Genomic DNA, 17,423 nt, shown 5'->3' on the forward strand with positions numbered 1-17,423 from the left:
TATGCGGACCAAAAAGTATGCAGAGGAAACAAAATTACATGGAAACGATAAATCTGTCTTAGTAGAGGGGGGAATGAAACGCAACATCAAACCACTCGAAAGGTTATTGATCCAGGAGAAGTGTATCGTACTCTTCTTATACAAAATTTGTTTCTTTATTTTCAGTAGCTCAGGGAAAGTTCTCTTCCCTCATCATTGCTCCACCACATTGAATTCATTCTCCACACATTCTCTAGAGTAATTAAGCAAAACCAACCAATGTAACAAGAGTAAAGTGACCAGTTCAAGGTGACCTTTGCTTCGGAAGTGTGTAATGATAATTGGAAATCAGATAGATAGGAACGGATAGATTGAAACTTTAAACCATATATACCTATATAATTACGGATTCGTTACAAATATTCGCTTGCAGAAGTCAATTAACATTTCTCCGATAGAAGGCACTCTGACTTCTTAATAAGTCAGATCCTTCGGGATAATGTAGTTACGGTACCACCTAAGTGAAACGGTAATGTGATTATTACAAAGTTGCTTTTGAGTACGTTTTCTGTGTTTTTGCTACATGGTAATGCTACACTAGTGAAGACACGAAGGAAGAATGCAAAAAATTAAAGCAACGATAGAAATGGTGAAAAAAGTAACAGAAAATAAAAACGTATTTTATAGGCATTTGAATTTCGTGTGAGATATTATTCTCTACCCGTAGCGTACACAGGAAGAGTTCTGAGTTTGAAGCCGACATATTCAACAATATATTGCGGAAAAATAATAATTTACTATATTAAAACATACATACTAAAATCACGATTGTCCTGAAAGAACATGAAATTGAGATTTTAACCTATCCCTTGATTTGGGGTTCAAGTAATGCTACTTTTCTCTATAGAGATGGAAAAGTAGATAAAAAAAAAGTATCAATGTCACATGCATGTCACGTGAAGGAATTTGGTTTGTGTGGGTTTTGGTTCATATTTTCTCAATTAATATTGAAACTGCAAGTGATGGTAGATTTCTACCACTTTTGGCTTTAGTAAAGAGATTAGGATGGAGATTAAATACTGGGTCATCTCATAAATAATGTCGTATTGTTGGACCGTGAGGGAAAGAGGGATAACTTATATGGAACACCATGGTTCTTCACGAAAATAATCTCTATCGGACTCCAGAATCCTCTGCCATCTGTCAGCCAGTTCTTGAATCTCCCACTAAAAGAAGTTATCGGTTTTAGAGACACAGAATTTGGGTCCTGTTCGTCGCACGTCATCCTTGTCTTGCAATGTTTTCCCGTAAAAGTGTTTTTTTTTTTCAAACTACGAAAAAAGACAGTAATCTGTTCGTGCAAGATCAAATGAAAATACTAAATGAGAGAACTTCTCTGCGCGGGCACGGATTTATCACTGTAGATGAGCACACCCTTGCGATGAACCAGAATAGGACGTTTCTCCAACCATGCAGTCCGTGGGTATTCATGTGCTGACAGCAGATATGTGTATTGATTGTTTGGTTTCGTGATAGCTCAAAATAAATTACTCCACGAATATTCCACCAAACATTCACTATTACTTTGCACGAATGGAGATGTTTTGGCATAGATTCTGCGGTTTCTCCTTTAGGTACACACTAACGTTTGCATGTAACATTAAGTTAAAAGAACCCACGTTTCAATTCATGTTACCATTCTGAAATGTCTTAGGTCTGTAACGGGTAAGCAAAGAACTGCAAATGTCCTCTTGCTGCTGCTTCTGTTGTAGTGTTAACGCATTAAATTTCTATTTACCGAAAATGAAAATGAAATAAAATCTTTGAGTTTGACGTCCCACAGTTATGCCGGTTAGGCTAAAGGAGACGATGATTATGAGAAATGAATGAAATGGTGGAATGAAGAAAGTGTGAGGAAACGGGAGAACCCCGAGAAAACCCACGAGCACGGCGTTTGTCCACCACAAAGTTCACATGGAGCGAGCTGGGATCGAACCAGGGACCCCAAACACCAGAGGTGAACGCTCTACCATTGAGCCACCGCAGCCCATTTACTGAGCTTAGACATGTATCCAAGGTCATGGAGATGACGATGAACGATCCAAGGGGTGACATGGAGTTCACTGGAGAGTTCGTAAATCGTTTCCATAGCATTTTCCTCCACCGCTGCTCGCAGAGCATCGTTTCTAGCTGCACAGGTCTTATTTCTTGTAGCTTATCGGTGAGGGTAGTATTCTAGCTGCACAGGTCTTATTTCTTGTAGCTTATCGGTGAGGTCCGAAGTTACTTTCAATTATAATAACATATATTGGGTATTTTTATTATTAGCAAGCACAGGTAAATTCGTGATTAGAAAGGTTATTTCATAATAACTTCTATAAAATAGCAGACTGATATACACGGGCCCAGTACTAAACTACTAATCGGTAGCACAGTAACTACAAACATTTCCTTTTCCTACGAGATATTAAGCACCGATGTCAAGATATTCCGAAATCTGCGCGGAATTGAAAATATGCATTAAGAATTTTGCTTGTTTTCTTACAAGGCTCACTTCTGTAAAACTTGAAATAGAGATACACTACTACTGAAAATCAGAGTACAATATCGATTATTAAAAAAAAAAAAAAAAAAAAAAAAAAAAAAAAAAAAAAAAAAAATTACTCTCCTCTTTATGCTGTCGTTCTTAGTTGTTTTGAAATAACAGACGAAAAACAATGATCAGCGCAAGCATACAATACAGTATCTTGGCTTCTCTCCAAATCTTCCACAACACATGGCACAACCGATCCAACTTAGTGAATGAATCTGGATGTAAGATCCGTCTTGTTGAGCTCAGGAGGTTCGATGTCTTTGTAACCGTTACGTTTAAAGTTATCAGGCAATTATTTATATAACGATTATAATATCTTACTTTCAGTGATCTAATGCTAGAATTTCTGGTGAATATACGGTAGAAAGTTCTCAAAAAATATAGCGTACATGCACTCCATTTATGCTCGTTCTTTCGTAAATTTAAGGTAAGTATACACTGGGCTGGTGAGTATACGCCATATACTCCCACATACGCTTCATTACGTCCCTGCTTACTTTACCCTACTATTCCAATAATAAAAATGGTTTAAATGCTGTTATATTTATACTCTTCGTGAACCTTTCGTATCACGGAAAGGCTCTGATAACTTATAGATGAAAATTAAGAAAAAGAAATCAGGGCATAAATTTTGCACATAAATTTACAAATCGAGACAAGACCAGAAAAGTTTTTCAGGAGTCGAACTGAGACATGAAAGAACTATACGAGAATCGAGACGAGACTTCTACAGAATTTACGAGACGAGTCGGTAAAACTTAACTTCTTATCTCATTTTGTGTCGGAGGCCACTATCCGAGACAAGAATCCCCACTAAAGAAAATACAGTATTCCAGTGATCGAGCGCTCACCTGTTACTAGGGATCCAAGGTTCGATCGCAGATTAAGTGAGTTTCTGGTGGACAACATCGTGTTCGCGGGTTTTTTCGAGGTTCTCCAGTTATCTCCCACATTTACATTCCAAATAATTCTTTCAGAATGATTCATTTTCAATAACCATCAGTATCCTTTATTCTAAAAATATCGTTGGACGTTAAGCTAAAAATGTCATTCCATGTTCAAGAAGCACCAGGAATCGAACTCAGAGTCACGTACACCAAAAACATACATACGCCTTCCTCTACTTCACCACAAAGAGAAGCCATAAAACATGGAAATTTCTCGATTTGAGACAGACTAGTTATCAGTGATGGCAGCATACCTGTGATCATTAGGGCTATAATAAGGATGTTACACACGAATGCATTTTCAATATAAATTTACAAATAATCTCTATTAGAATGACTCACATTTACACATTACAATCACATCCTGTACTTTTTCTTAATATAGTAGCGTCTCATTTTATGTTCGAGTGACCAGTGGCGGATCGAGAAGTTAAAAGCTGGGGGCCAGCTAGACTCCATACTATGATAGGTAGGCCTATATTGTGAATTTACTGTACACTTTCAAACATATACAAATAATAGCTAAAATTATTTTTGTTTCTCAAAAACTAGGGGGCCTAGGTCCCCCAACCCTGAACTAGATCTGCCACTGAGAGCGACTTTTTTTTCACATATATTTGTATTACTATTTGAAATGGTCGTTCTTCATAGAGCAAAATGGTTTATGTAAAATATTCGAAAGATATATTTCCACTCCTTTCCTCCTGTAGGTCACATTCTTTGTATTTGAATTAAAATAAAATGATAATAACTCAGTTCGGCCCGGAAATCCACTTCATACCTCCGGTTTCAATATTGATATACATAGTGGAAAAATTACGAGCTATAGCGACTAACTATATTTTTTAAAAAATCGAATTGGCGTACTAAGAATAAGTATCATCTTTTCTCTTAAACATCTATCCAAACCGAATGTGGCAGAAATATAGTTGCTAACGGTTTTAACTTTGATTGCTATAAATTTAAAATGGTAATATATAGCAAGAAATGGTCTTCTGCAATCAATTAAAGGTCCCAAGAATATATTAGACCTTCACTCTAATCTCCCTAAGAGCTCCCTCGTGCTATGTGGGTTACGTACGCACCTTTGGCTCGGTAGATCCGGGTTCGACCCGATCCCAGGACCCGCGTTCGATTCCTGAGAATCAAATCACAGCTCATGTGGTTCGAATCCAATCTTAAGCTATAAACCCATACCCAATATAGTTTTCCGTATTGAAATGGTCGCTAAACTAAAATCAAAGCAAATCAAATCTAATCTCTTCACTAAAAAACCTAAAATGGTCAAAATCCACTGCCAATTTCGGCTTCAATATTAGTCGAAAAATATTGCATAATACAAACCAAACATCTTTACGTTGTGTATATGTGACATGGATATTTATAGAGGGAAAGAAAGTCTTTTAAAATTGGATTTATTTAATCACACTAATTGAACAAAAAAAAATGAAGAAAAAAGAAAGGGTAGAAAGTAGAAGGTCCTTCTAATATACTGCTATTTTCAGGTTGGAAACCATGGAATCAAAGGGTAACAGGTTAATATAACCTGAGAAGTCTAACGCGTTACTATGACAACTCTAACTTTCTCTGGTTTACTGAAGCTGAAATTTGCTTTCCCTTTCGTTGCCCAGAAGGAACTTTAATCTTTAAGGTAAACAGCCATCGATTGCAATTTCTAAGAACACACATCTACGTATTCTGAGATGTGAAACTACAAACATGGTACTCAAATTTCTGTGGAAAAATTAAGAAAAGTTTATTATCACGAGGATATTTCCATTATTTTTAGCCCCAAATCACCTAACTGATATTATTAATTGATGAAGTGAATAACTTTACCCTCAAACGAAGCTTGAATTTTCTGTTTTCCGAGGTGTCTTTTATTTTTCAATATAATCCCCATTGGTTTCGATGTAATTGAGCCAACAGTGAAGAATGGAGCCGGTTGCTGTCGACGACAAGAACGCATTGCTTTGATGACCTCTATGTCAGATGCGAAATGCTGACCTTTCATGTACTCATTCAGCTTTGGGAACAACCAAACGTCACCAGAGGGCCAGATCAGCTCTATAAGATGGGTGTGTTAAAACACTCTCGAATTGGAGTTCTGCAACGGTGATGATCTCTTGACATGTGCGACCTTGTGTTGTTGTGTCGAAGGATACATTTTCTTGGACAAACTATACGCAAGTGTGCACACAACTGCGTTAGCTGTTGTAATACTGTATGTAATGCTGTGTTTGTAATGTAATGCTTGAAATTGAGACTGGTACCACATTCCTAAAAATCAATTAGCACCACACCTTTACTATTCCAAAAAAAAAAAAAAAAAAAAATGTGATCATGACTTTCCCTAAGGATGACTGCATTTTAAACTTTCAAGGACGGGGAAGGGTTGATGTTTCTATTCCATGAACCGGCGCTAAATCTCAGGCTCGAAGTGATGAGCCCAGGACTCGTCCCCACTTACAGGATGTATGAAAAAGGCATCTCCTTCGGTGTTTAAACGGGCCAAATTTTGCTCACACGCGTTTTTGCGGGATTCTTTCATTGCCACTGTAAGTAGATAAGGAATACACCTTGAACATACTTTTTTGGACCCAAACTCTTTGCATATGATGTGATTCACTGTTCCGAGTAATATGTCAGTAATGTTTGCAGTCACTCTCTACTTAACGCGTTGATCACCGCAAGTCAGTGCATCACTGGAGTTCCCACTTTCCACTTTCTCTGGAGTGGATGCAGTTGGCTGTCTACTGCGCTCTTTGACCTTGTATACACGATGTGATTGGATACTCTGTGTACACATTTTGAATCTAATTTCTCACTGTATTACTTTCCACACACCCTTCACCATACACAGCACTAATTTGACGGTGTATGTTGATGGTTGTCACACATTCCACAGTCAGGAATGCGATGGAGGGAAAGCAAAACTTATTGAACAATACTCGTGTTATTATTATTTTAGTAGTAGCAGTAGTAGTAGTAGTAGTAGTAGTAGTAGTAGTAGTAGTAGTAGTAGTAGTAGTAGTAGTAGTAGTAGGAGGAGGAGGAGGAGGAGGAGTACAATAAGTAGCGTAGGGGGCGCGGTAGCTCAGCGGTAGAGCGTTCACCTCCGGTGCTTGGGATCCCTGGTTCGATCCCAGCTCGCGCCGTGTGGACTTTGTGGTGGACAAACACCGTGCTCGTGTTCTTTCTCGGGGTTCTCCCGTTTCCTCCCACTTTCTTTATTCCACCATTTCACTCATTTCTCATTATCACCGTCTTCTTTAGCCTAACCGGCATAATCGTAGGACGTTAAACTTAAACCGCCTTATGCAAAGTCGTTTTGACGTATGATTAGAGTCATACTAAAGGCCTGACTACTGCAGGAAACATGTGTTAGTCGAACTCTTTAGTAGGACACTAATCAAGCGTCAAAACGACTCTGCATAAGGCCCAAAGATTTATTTCATTTTTTAATAAATAGCGTACTTAAACATACGGGAGGGGAAATTCATTTGACCCAATAAAAATAGGGAAGTCTAGCTCTGCCTTAATGCTAAGTTTAGTCAAGGTCAATAATTAAGAATAATCAGTCTGATTTTTCGATTCGGTACTGGCTTGCTTTGTAAAGGGAGCGTCAAAGGAAGCCACAATCATCTTATAGCCTAATCTCACTGCACATACACACACACACACACACACACACACACACATACACTTAGTGCATTTCGTTCAATAAGCACTGACCGCGTTTGGTTCACTTAGTGTTGGCCATTGACTGTATTGACTGTGGCCACATTTAGTTCACTGAACGTTACCACATTTATTTTACAGGATGTAAGCTGCACTTGCTTCACTAACGTAAGCGTTGGCTACCCTTGCTTCGCTGCTAGCACCACTTAGTTGGTTACTGAATATTGGCTGCACACGTTTTACAGAGTATTGGCCAAACTTGATTTACTAAGAGTTGGTACTCTGATTTCGATTATTTTGGCACCTTAATTCTGGATGAGTCGATGCTTGATATCAAGTGGAAGCTAATGTTTTTCGGGTATGTTAACCCTTTAAAATCTGATTTTCTTCTAATCCTTAACAATTATTTGTACATTTGAGAGAATTAAAAGGAATGCCAATAACACACGTCAGGTTACTCTATTGACACCACCATATATCCATCTACAGTACCAGATGTTTACAACTGAAATATTTCGTTATGACAATAAAAAATAACGCGTTACGTCCATTAGAATAGACATAGAGACTGAAAGTGTCAAGCTATAGTTTCACTTCTCCTATAGCTTCGGCGCTGAAAGTAATCGATCAGACTAACTGCGTCAGAGATAAAACATTTCTCCTGCTGTTTACCACTCTGAATGTCTGTTCTCTAGACATTCATCAGCATGTTATCACCAGAGCGGCACTGTCATGTGCTTTGCTATCATCCTAAAGATTCATACAAAAATGAACAGATTATATGTTCACTACGGATGATGGAATACACTGAGTTATTTTTTTACAAACAGGAAAGTACAATTACACATTATTTTCCAACGAAGTTCTGTCAAAGTTCACTACGGTAACTCTATACTTAAACGTTTCACTTTAAATTCTACGTTATTAGGATACCAGCGTATAACAAAGAAGAAGTCCAAATAATTATGATATATATTCTAATCGATAGCTCCGAACAAAATGATATGACCGAGTCCTCATGCGTAGTTTTTGAGAAACTAGAATAAGATGAATTTATTTGTAAATTTAAATAAATTTATGTTGAACGGTAGCTACACCCCTTAAGCTTAAACTAACATTAAAGTATACTCTTCTCAAGTCTTTTGATTATGACTCAAGCAATACAGACTATTGATAATCTGGTAATTATGATGATTTTTTTTTAATTGTTTAGCACTATAATTGCCCAAACATGAGGGTTATATCAATCAATATATCATATCGGGATAAACAAAATAAAATGCTTTTAAGGTAAACTCTGTTCTGCAGTTTTCGAGGATATCGAGAAAAACATTGTTTATGGCGCTAAAAAATTTCATTCGTTTGGAATATTGCCTACTGGAGCTATTGGAAAACACGATTTTTGGCACATGAGAGAAAACACCTCATCTGCTAAGAACTTTCTCCCCTGATTTCCAATATGTAACCAGTTTATCTACATTACCAACAGTTTTTGCGTGACAGAGATTTTTTTTCGGGAGGAAATTCCCATTAAACCGTCCCTTTTTATACTTTTTTCTATATCCGAACCTTGTCCCCTCTGGAATATAAAAACAAAAGTTACAGCAAATAAATGTTTGATTTATACTGAAAAATCCTCGCAAGGTTTAGTACAGCAATCACATTCATTTTTTCGAAAGAAACATACAGATGGTGATCAGAAAAATGGAAACACCTGAACGAAATTGAAATTTACCAGATTAATATGGTGTCGGACCACCTTTCGCCTTCAGAACAGCCTTGATGTGACGTGGGATGGAGGCCTAGAGGTCGTGAATGGTAGTAAGTGGAATTTTACACCATTCCTCGTGCAGGGCATCGGCCAGTTCTGTGAGGGAGGATGGAGGTGGAAATCGTCGCCGGAGTCGTGTTTCCAAGACGGACCACAGATGTTCAATTATGTTGAGATCTGGGGGTTGGGCGGGCCAGGGAGGTGTTGAACTTCATTCTGATGTTCCTCAAACCACGCTGCAACAACGCCAGCTGTGTGAATGGGTGCATTATCATCCTGGAAGATGGCGTCATTGTCCGGGAACAACATCCGGACCATAAGATGCAAGTGGTCTCCTAAAATTGCGACATAATCGTTGGCAGTGATTCGTCCACTCAGTGTGACCACAGGACCCAATGAAAACCATGATATGGCAGCCCACAGCATCGCCGAGCCGCCGCCATGTTTCACAGTTGGGCGGAGACACTGCAGACCATAAGCTTCTTTGGGCGTTCTCCACACATAAACATGACCCGTGGTTGGGAATAGGGTGAAGGATGACTCATCCGACCATATCACACGTTTCCAGTCCTCAACGGTCCAAGTTGCATGGTAGCGGCACCATTTGCGGCGTGCGAAAGCGTTATGCTCCCTGATGAGCGGTTTGGCGGGTGCAACACGACCCCGTAAGTTCATGTCATGTAATTCGCGGCGGACTGTGATTGTCGAAACAGAGTGGGGGAGGTGCTGATTGGATTCCTCCGTCACTTGCTCCGCAGTGGCACTACGATTCTGCGTGACAATGCGCTTTGATACCCGGCGTGACCTGTCACTCATGATTTTCTCCCGCCGACTGTTCCGCTTCCCCGATGTGGTTTTCCCGTGTGTTGTGTAGGCCGTCATCACCTTCGACACTGTCCCACGCAACACACCTAACACAGTAGCCACTGCCGTCACACTCACTCCACATAACCGCGCACCAACAATTTGCCCTCTTTGAAAATCTGAGAGGTCTCCCATTTTACACTACCTCTGTCTGCTGCAGCCACTGGATACTGCTGTTCCACTGTGCCTGACGTAGTATGGAGACCGACCTAACACACCACCACCAGCGGTCCGGCGCTGCGGGCGCCACGACACCACTGCCAATCCATACATCTGACGTGTCGGCAACTACAGGTGTTTCCATTTTTCTGATCACCATCTGTATATTTGCATGTACCAATAAGCTGCATGTACTATGTATTTTATCATATAACATTGCTTTCAGAGCTGTCGAATAATCACCACAGACTGCTTGCATTTCTGTCCATATAAACCACATAAAATTGTGAAGAAAGTTGTGCTATTAAAGCAAGCGGGGGGAGTAGAAAGAGGGAGAGAGAAAGAGTAGTGAATACTTCAATTTATTTACGAGACGGTCACTTTCTTGTCAATCTAATTTATTTTTCTGTATGCATCTAGCAACAAAGGTGCTAACGAGTCACATAGCATCACGTGACAAATTCAACAGTATTTTACCATAAGTTACTGTTTTCACACCGTGCATGGGAGATTGTGTGCATTCTTAAGTGAATTTCAGTGCTCTACAGATCGTACGTGTGTCTTTGTTTTCCATGCAGACCAAAATTTTACTTACCAGAATTCGTCAGTAATTCGCTGTCACTTATACGTTACGCATAGCGTTGGGTAGGTTTGTTTAGGTGTAATCGGTTAAGTGAGTTTTAGTGTTTTATTCGTGTAAGGAGGGGTTATACATAAAATGCTGCGAAAGTGTTTGAACAACTTTAACAAATTGTGTTATGTGTGTGGAGAGATACCATGGAAAACTCAACCCCGATGTTTCATTCCGTTAACCAAAAAAATGTTATGAATTGTACTTCAGCTGTAACGTAGAAGAAGAAGTGAACCCCTCACATCACCTGTTCTACCTGTGTGACACATCTGATAGGATGGGTTAAACGGGAAGATATATGAACTTCACCATGCCCACGATCTGGCGAGAACAGAAAGATCATTCATCAGACTGTTATTTTTGCATGACTAACATACAAGAAATATCTAGCAAATCCAAATACATAGTACAGCACCCAAATGTGCAATCTGGCAAATTACTACTACGACAACCACCAACCTAGCTTACTGTAGATGAATACGAGTATGAACCAGAAAAACAATGGTCCTACTTCTGATGAAAACACTTACCAAAGAAGGGTCCGAATGGAGCACTCGAGTTGCCGGACGACATGTATCAGATATGAAAGAGGGTGTGAAACTATGTACATATGCAAATTTATAGCGGCTGAGGGCAATATGGATAAGGAGGAGAGCCAGAAGAAATATGGCCGACTGTAGGGCCCAGCAACACAGAAAGCTAAGGAATCATTCGTTCTATGCGTGAATGGTCACAGAAATTAAGGTCAAATGCTTAGTAGTAGATGCATGATAAGATCTGCTATATGTAATGAACATCATGTCCGCTATATTGAGTAGCCATCTTGAATTCGGATTCACAAAGTAAAAGAGAAAGTGGGTAATGTGGCATATGAAATAGCACTGAAATTTTACCAGGAATTCATTGGTATTAACCATTTTGTAGTAACTTTATTGCGAGTTGAGAAGTAACATGCAAGAAAGTCGTGAGGCGAGATTTGAACAAACTTCGGAGTAACTTGTCGGAATAATGTTGGCACATGATGCAGATCTAGAAAAAGATTACAAAGAACATTGCACATGCAAAGAGCTAATAATATTGCAGTGTTAAAGATAGATAGTTGTTGTCACGTTAGAATACTCGACACAAAGGAGGGCTGAGGATTACAGGTACAATTACGACGTGGTTCTTCTCAAAGAAAATAACATGTATCATCACATAAGCAAGTATACTGATAGAGGTACATAGCGATCTATGAAGGAGAGTTGTGAAGATTATCTATAAGAGTGTGATAAAAACACAAGAGCTGTTCTCACCTGACATGCTATCATCTATCTCTAACGTGTGATATTCTTCGGCCACTGTACCAATATTCACCAAAAACTACATTTCTGATCTTCTATACAGGGATTATTGTCGCACGTCCCATACTCAAGCACTAATTAACCTTCCTACCAACCACCCTATCTTACTTGACTACTTTACTGAACGCATATATTAGCTAATGAGCTTTCTCGCGTATTTTCTATCTACAAACAGGATACAGAGTAGGTGGCACGGACTCAGCTTTAGTCTCTTCTTTCTCTGTCCCGTCCCTTACTCGCAACCAAGGGCACCAATCCTAGGGGGTACGGGGGCCCTAGTCCCCAAAGCTCATGTGGGCCCCCTCATTCTATTTCTGAACATTTAATAATTGGCATAATTTGAATGCAATTTGTCTCAAATTCCTCACATATATGCCGTCTGCATATGAATGCCCCCTTCCCCAAATTTACAGAGAAATCGGTGCCCTTGCTCGCAACTATTCTGCATGTAAACATACTTTTCCTTTGGTCTGTATACAAACTAGAGTTCTCCAAGCTGCAGTTTTTGCGTCATACTAGTGAGACTATTACAGAGTTTATATGCGTCCTTCTTGCATGTTACTTCGCAACTCGCAATAGTTACTACCAATGTATTCCTGATAAAATTCCAGTGCTATTTCATATGCCACCTGACTCACTTTCTCTTTTATACTGTGAATCCGAATTCAAGATGGCCACTTTCAATATGGCGACCATGATGTTCATTACATATAGCAAGTCTTATGTATCTACTACTAAACATTTAGCTTCATTTCTGTGACCATTCACGCGCGGAACGAGTGATTAACTTTCTCTGTTGCTGGGCTCTACGGCCAACCATATTTCTTCCGGCTCTCCTGCTTCTCCATGTTGCCTTCAGCCACTATAAATTTGCATATGTATATAGTTTCACACCCTCTTTCATATCTGATACATGTCGTCCGGCAACTCGAGTGCCCCATTCGGACCCTTCCTTGGTTAGATCTGTGAACCAATCTCCGAGCTTGAAGTGATTGGTTCAAACGACCTCGTTTGTGTTTTCTGGATGTCTTTCTTAAAAATCTATACGCAGTCGGTGATGAACAGGATGAGTTTTGTCACCAAGACGTATCCTTCATGAAAACCATGTACCAGGTTTAGTACAGTAGAAAAATGCTTTAAGACGCTCGAGAGAGATTTTTCAAATGTCAAACACCAAAGGAAATCAACAACCAAAACATTTTAGGTAAGCTAAAATAATTTTCATGTTTTATTTAATATTTCTTTGGATTTTACATTTCTAATTCTACAGAGAGTTAGAAATGTATTCTTGAATGTTGTAAACCCTCATTTGCACGTCTCAGGTTCGTGTAAGATAAATCGTATACAGTTCTGAAATAAACAACAGCTCTAAAATAAATATGAAAAAATTGAGTACACATAGAATATACAGGCAAATACATTTATTTCTCCTGAAAGAATAATGCGATTGTTATGAATTTTCCAAGGAGTATTCATTTTAAATCAAGATTTAGCTATAATATCGGTATGTATATTCCCAAGGAACAAACTTACATACGAAACTATAACTAAATCTTAGAATAGGGGAGTAAATGACAGGAGAGTGCAGTTGTAAGAGGAGTTCGACAGGGATGCTATCTCTCGCTTACATTATTGAATATCTATCTAGAAGAGATAGTGAAAAAGAGGCTACAAAATGAAGACGACGTTTCAGTAGCAGGTACACTGATTAGATCTTGCAGATGATATGGCGCTTGTTGCAGAATCTGAAAAGAAAATCAATAAGATGTTGGAAAACGCGAGGAAGAGCTGTGAAGAATATGGAATGTTAGAAAGACAAAATTCATGGTGATTGGAGGGGGGGAAATAAAACTCATGACTAGTTTTCGATACGTGGGTAGTGTGGGTAGTATTATTAGTGATGGTTAGGGGCACAAGTTTTTCGCACTAAGAATTTGAAAATTTCGCGTTTCGTTTTTCATATTTCGCGTTTTGTCGCATTTTATAAATCAAGTTTCGCATTTTGTACCTCCTGTGGAAAAAAAATATTTCCGACATTTTTACAATTGTTCCTTTTATTCATAGATCACTACAGAAATAAACCATTAATTACCTAAAAACAAAATAAACTGAATATTTCACTTGACATCGTAAATTTCACTTGTAGAAAATTACATTCTGTTAATCAAACTGAAGGAAAATCAGTATCCAAAATTACTATGAGTAGGAAAGATTTACTGTCTTTTGAAAACACATAAGCACAAGTTACATTTAAGCATTAAACACAAGCATATTACATGTTTCCACATTTTCCTTCTTTATTGTTGTACGTTTGTCACTTAACACTAGTCCATGCCATTGGCTAGCTAATTAAAACGGATCCTCTTTATCCAGCTGCGATGGTGATAGCTAACGCACATGTTCTCTATAGCCGTGTCCGAATCACTCAAAATGCACCTTTCATGCCACGTTCTACCGTTCCGTCAGCGGAAAACTGGCGTTTTAAACTTAGTGAAAACGTATTTTTAAAATTTCGTGTTATTTTGCATATTGTTAGAAATTACCCGCAAAACTGCCAATTTCGCGTTTTTTCGAGCAACGGAAACCAATGAAAATACACATATAATATAATAAAACGTCGAGAAACTGAAAAATTACTTAATTCTGACTCATTTCGTTTTATGACGCATAGAAAAGAAACTCGTGCCTCTAGTGTTGGTGTGAAGTGTGAGTATGAAATAAAAGCAAGGATAGGAATGGCGACAGAAGCCTTTAGGAGAAAGAAGTACCGTTTTGTGAGACCTTGAGTAAAGAGTTGAGTAAAAAAGACTCATAAAATGCTTTGTGTGGAGTATTGTGCTATATGGGTCAGAAACATGAATATTACGCAAAAACGATGAGAAATGGCTGGAAGATTTTGAAATGTGGGCGTGGAGAATAATGGAAAGAATTAGCTGGGTCGAGCAGAAAACGAATGAGAGGATGTTTCAAATGGTGGAGGAGAACAGAACAATTATAGATATTATTAAAAAGAAGAAGAGAAACTGTTTGAGACATTGGATTAAGAAAGACCTGTATCATGAGGGACGTGCTAGAGGGTATGGTGGCAGGAAGTAGAGAGAGAGCGCGCGAAGGAGATTACAGTTAATGGACGATATCAAAACAAAGAAATCGTACAAAAAGACGAAGAGGTTAACAGAAGACCATGGGACATAAAAGCTTCTCAGTTGCAGCAAGTAACCTGCCAATAGTGGCAGAATACTAACGATGAGGATTACTGAGGGGACAATTGTCGGGGGTATGAAAAATATAAAAGAGGGGAAATTTTTAAGGGAATCCCCATAAATCCCTTTGTCACGCAAAAAATGTGAATGATGGAGAAATCTGATCACATATTCGAATTCAGCGTTAAAATGTGCCCTTAAGATATGTTTTCCCTTCTGCCAAAAAAATGTTCCTCATTTACTCATGCACTGTACACGTGAAAGAAACACATTAACAGAATATTTTGTCTATTGTTCTTCGTCTTCTCCTAACAGCAATACAGTGGACACATGTACTTCATAATACATGTGTCCCACATTTAAGAAGGACTTAACTTACCATGTCCTCTTTGCCTTTCGTAGTTTTGAATAATCTTCTCCTGAACATCCATACGAGTGAGCCCACAAGAACAAACAGGCCAATGACAACAACGATTGGAATTAGTGTAACAGCTAAGTCGGAATCTGCGTCTGTGGCAGTGGTTCCTGTAGTAATTGTGACATTGTTGACTATGTTTGTAGCTGGTGGTGGTTGTTCACTTGGTTCGTAAAGCTTTGGTGGAATCTGTTTTGGTGGCGACTGAGATGGAGGAACATTTACATATGGAGGACCTGAAAAGACAAAATGAAATTCAGTACAAGAAATGCATTTTACAATCTACATATTAAGAATCAATAGTACACAAAAAGTTACATACTATACTAAACTCAAGGTAACTTTCATATATGATATATTCTACTCACTTATAGTTATCCTGTACATCTTTCTTTGTTAATATATTTTAATATCCATAGCAAGACATGGGGGGTGAGTTGGCTCAGTAGTAGGACGCTCACCTCTGGTACGTGGGGTCCCTGGTTTGATTCCAGTTCCCGTCAAGTGGGCTTTGTGGTGAACAAACATCGTATATGTGGGTTTTCTAGGGGATTCTCCCGTTTCGTTCCACTTTCGTCATTCCATCATTACCATCTATCTCATCATAGCTGTCTCTCTTAGCCTCGGTGCATAATCGCGGGACGTTCAACTTAAAGAAAAAGGACTAACAAGGCCACAATATACACTATGACACTAGTGTATACACTACGATATTACATCTAAATTACCATTAACTTATATCTCTTTTTTTATGTCAGGTTGGTGCCTAAGCAATTGACACTGGTTCCACTCTAAGGCCACAAACATTTTCTTTACCACACCGAAATATAACATTTGATCCCACGCTATGACAAGTGTGAATTCAGGAGGTAAATATGTTGAAAAGTAGCGTCGCTAGTGATGTATTTGTGGCAATACATGCTTCAAGGTCACCTTGTTTTCTTTGTGTTTAACGCCTAGAAAATATTTTTGGATATGCCTCGTACATCTGAACGAAGTACTCTAGAATATTGAAACGTCTTAATATTTAAAATAATTAGTTATAAATTAGTTAGTCATTTTTTTTCACTATTTATCTGTACAATTTCTCAGTTTGAATGACTTTAACGTTTTCAGGTCATAAATATTTAAAACAGAAAAGCTGGATTATTTGGGCTAATCATTGTAGGTCTATAGGTGGTGTGAAAACATGATTTTACACTTGAGCTATTGGAACTCAGAAGATACCTAGGTAAGTTTCAACTTTACTACTCAGGTTACCCCAGAAGCTATGTGATCTTCGCGGGGTAACCTGACATTGTGGACCTTATGCAGAGTCTTTTGAAGCGCAATTAGTGCCATACTAAAGAGTGCGACTAACATAATTCTCCTGCAGTAGTCAGTAGTTTAGTATGACGCTAATTATACGTCGAAACAACTCTGCATAAGGCGGTGTATTTCTATCCACGTAACTAATTAATGTTGAAATGTTAATATACTGCAATTAACTTAATGAAATAAATATTACAGCACAAAGTTAATTAGTTAACAGGATTCTTAGATAACATTAATTTTACTCATCTGCCAAAAGAGTGGACATTGTTACACAATCGAGATTAAGGTATAGAAACATCTTTCCTCTCCTATCATAAAATTTCCTTCATTGAGGACTTCATAAGCGATAGAGTTTTTTTTTTTTTTAATCTGTACTTTTGCTAGTACTGATGTCCATTATACATGGTATAAGGAACATTTTCCACTACATTTCCTATCGAATGTGAGGAGGGCTTTCAACCCAAGAGGATAAAAATTAGTACTGCAAAAACACTTGTAGTAGCCCACATTGAGCCTAAACGGA

At 38.5% G+C, this 17,423-nt stretch overlaps 1 protein-coding gene across 2 annotated transcripts in view; it reads right to left on the bottom strand.

Moving 5' to 3' along the window:
* Window positions 1-17,423, bottom strand: part of Cad96Ca (tyrosine kinase receptor Cad96Ca) — a 232,348-nt gene that overhangs the window by 26,543 nt on the left and 188,382 nt on the right. For both annotated transcript variants that reach the window (XM_081770366.1, XM_081770372.1), the window contains exon 4: window positions 15,551-15,822. In XM_081770366.1, coding sequence (XP_081626492.1) covers window positions 15,551-15,822 — 272 coding nt within the window. The remainder of the gene's footprint in view (window positions 1-15,550; window positions 15,823-17,423) is intronic.

The sequence above is a fragment of the Thermobia domestica genome, chromosome 1 (assembly GCF_964235325.1).
Source record: "Thermobia domestica chromosome 1, izTheDome1.hap1.1, whole genome shotgun sequence".
Classification (NCBI taxonomy): Eukaryota; Metazoa; Arthropoda; class Insecta; order Zygentoma; family Lepismatidae; genus Thermobia; species Thermobia domestica.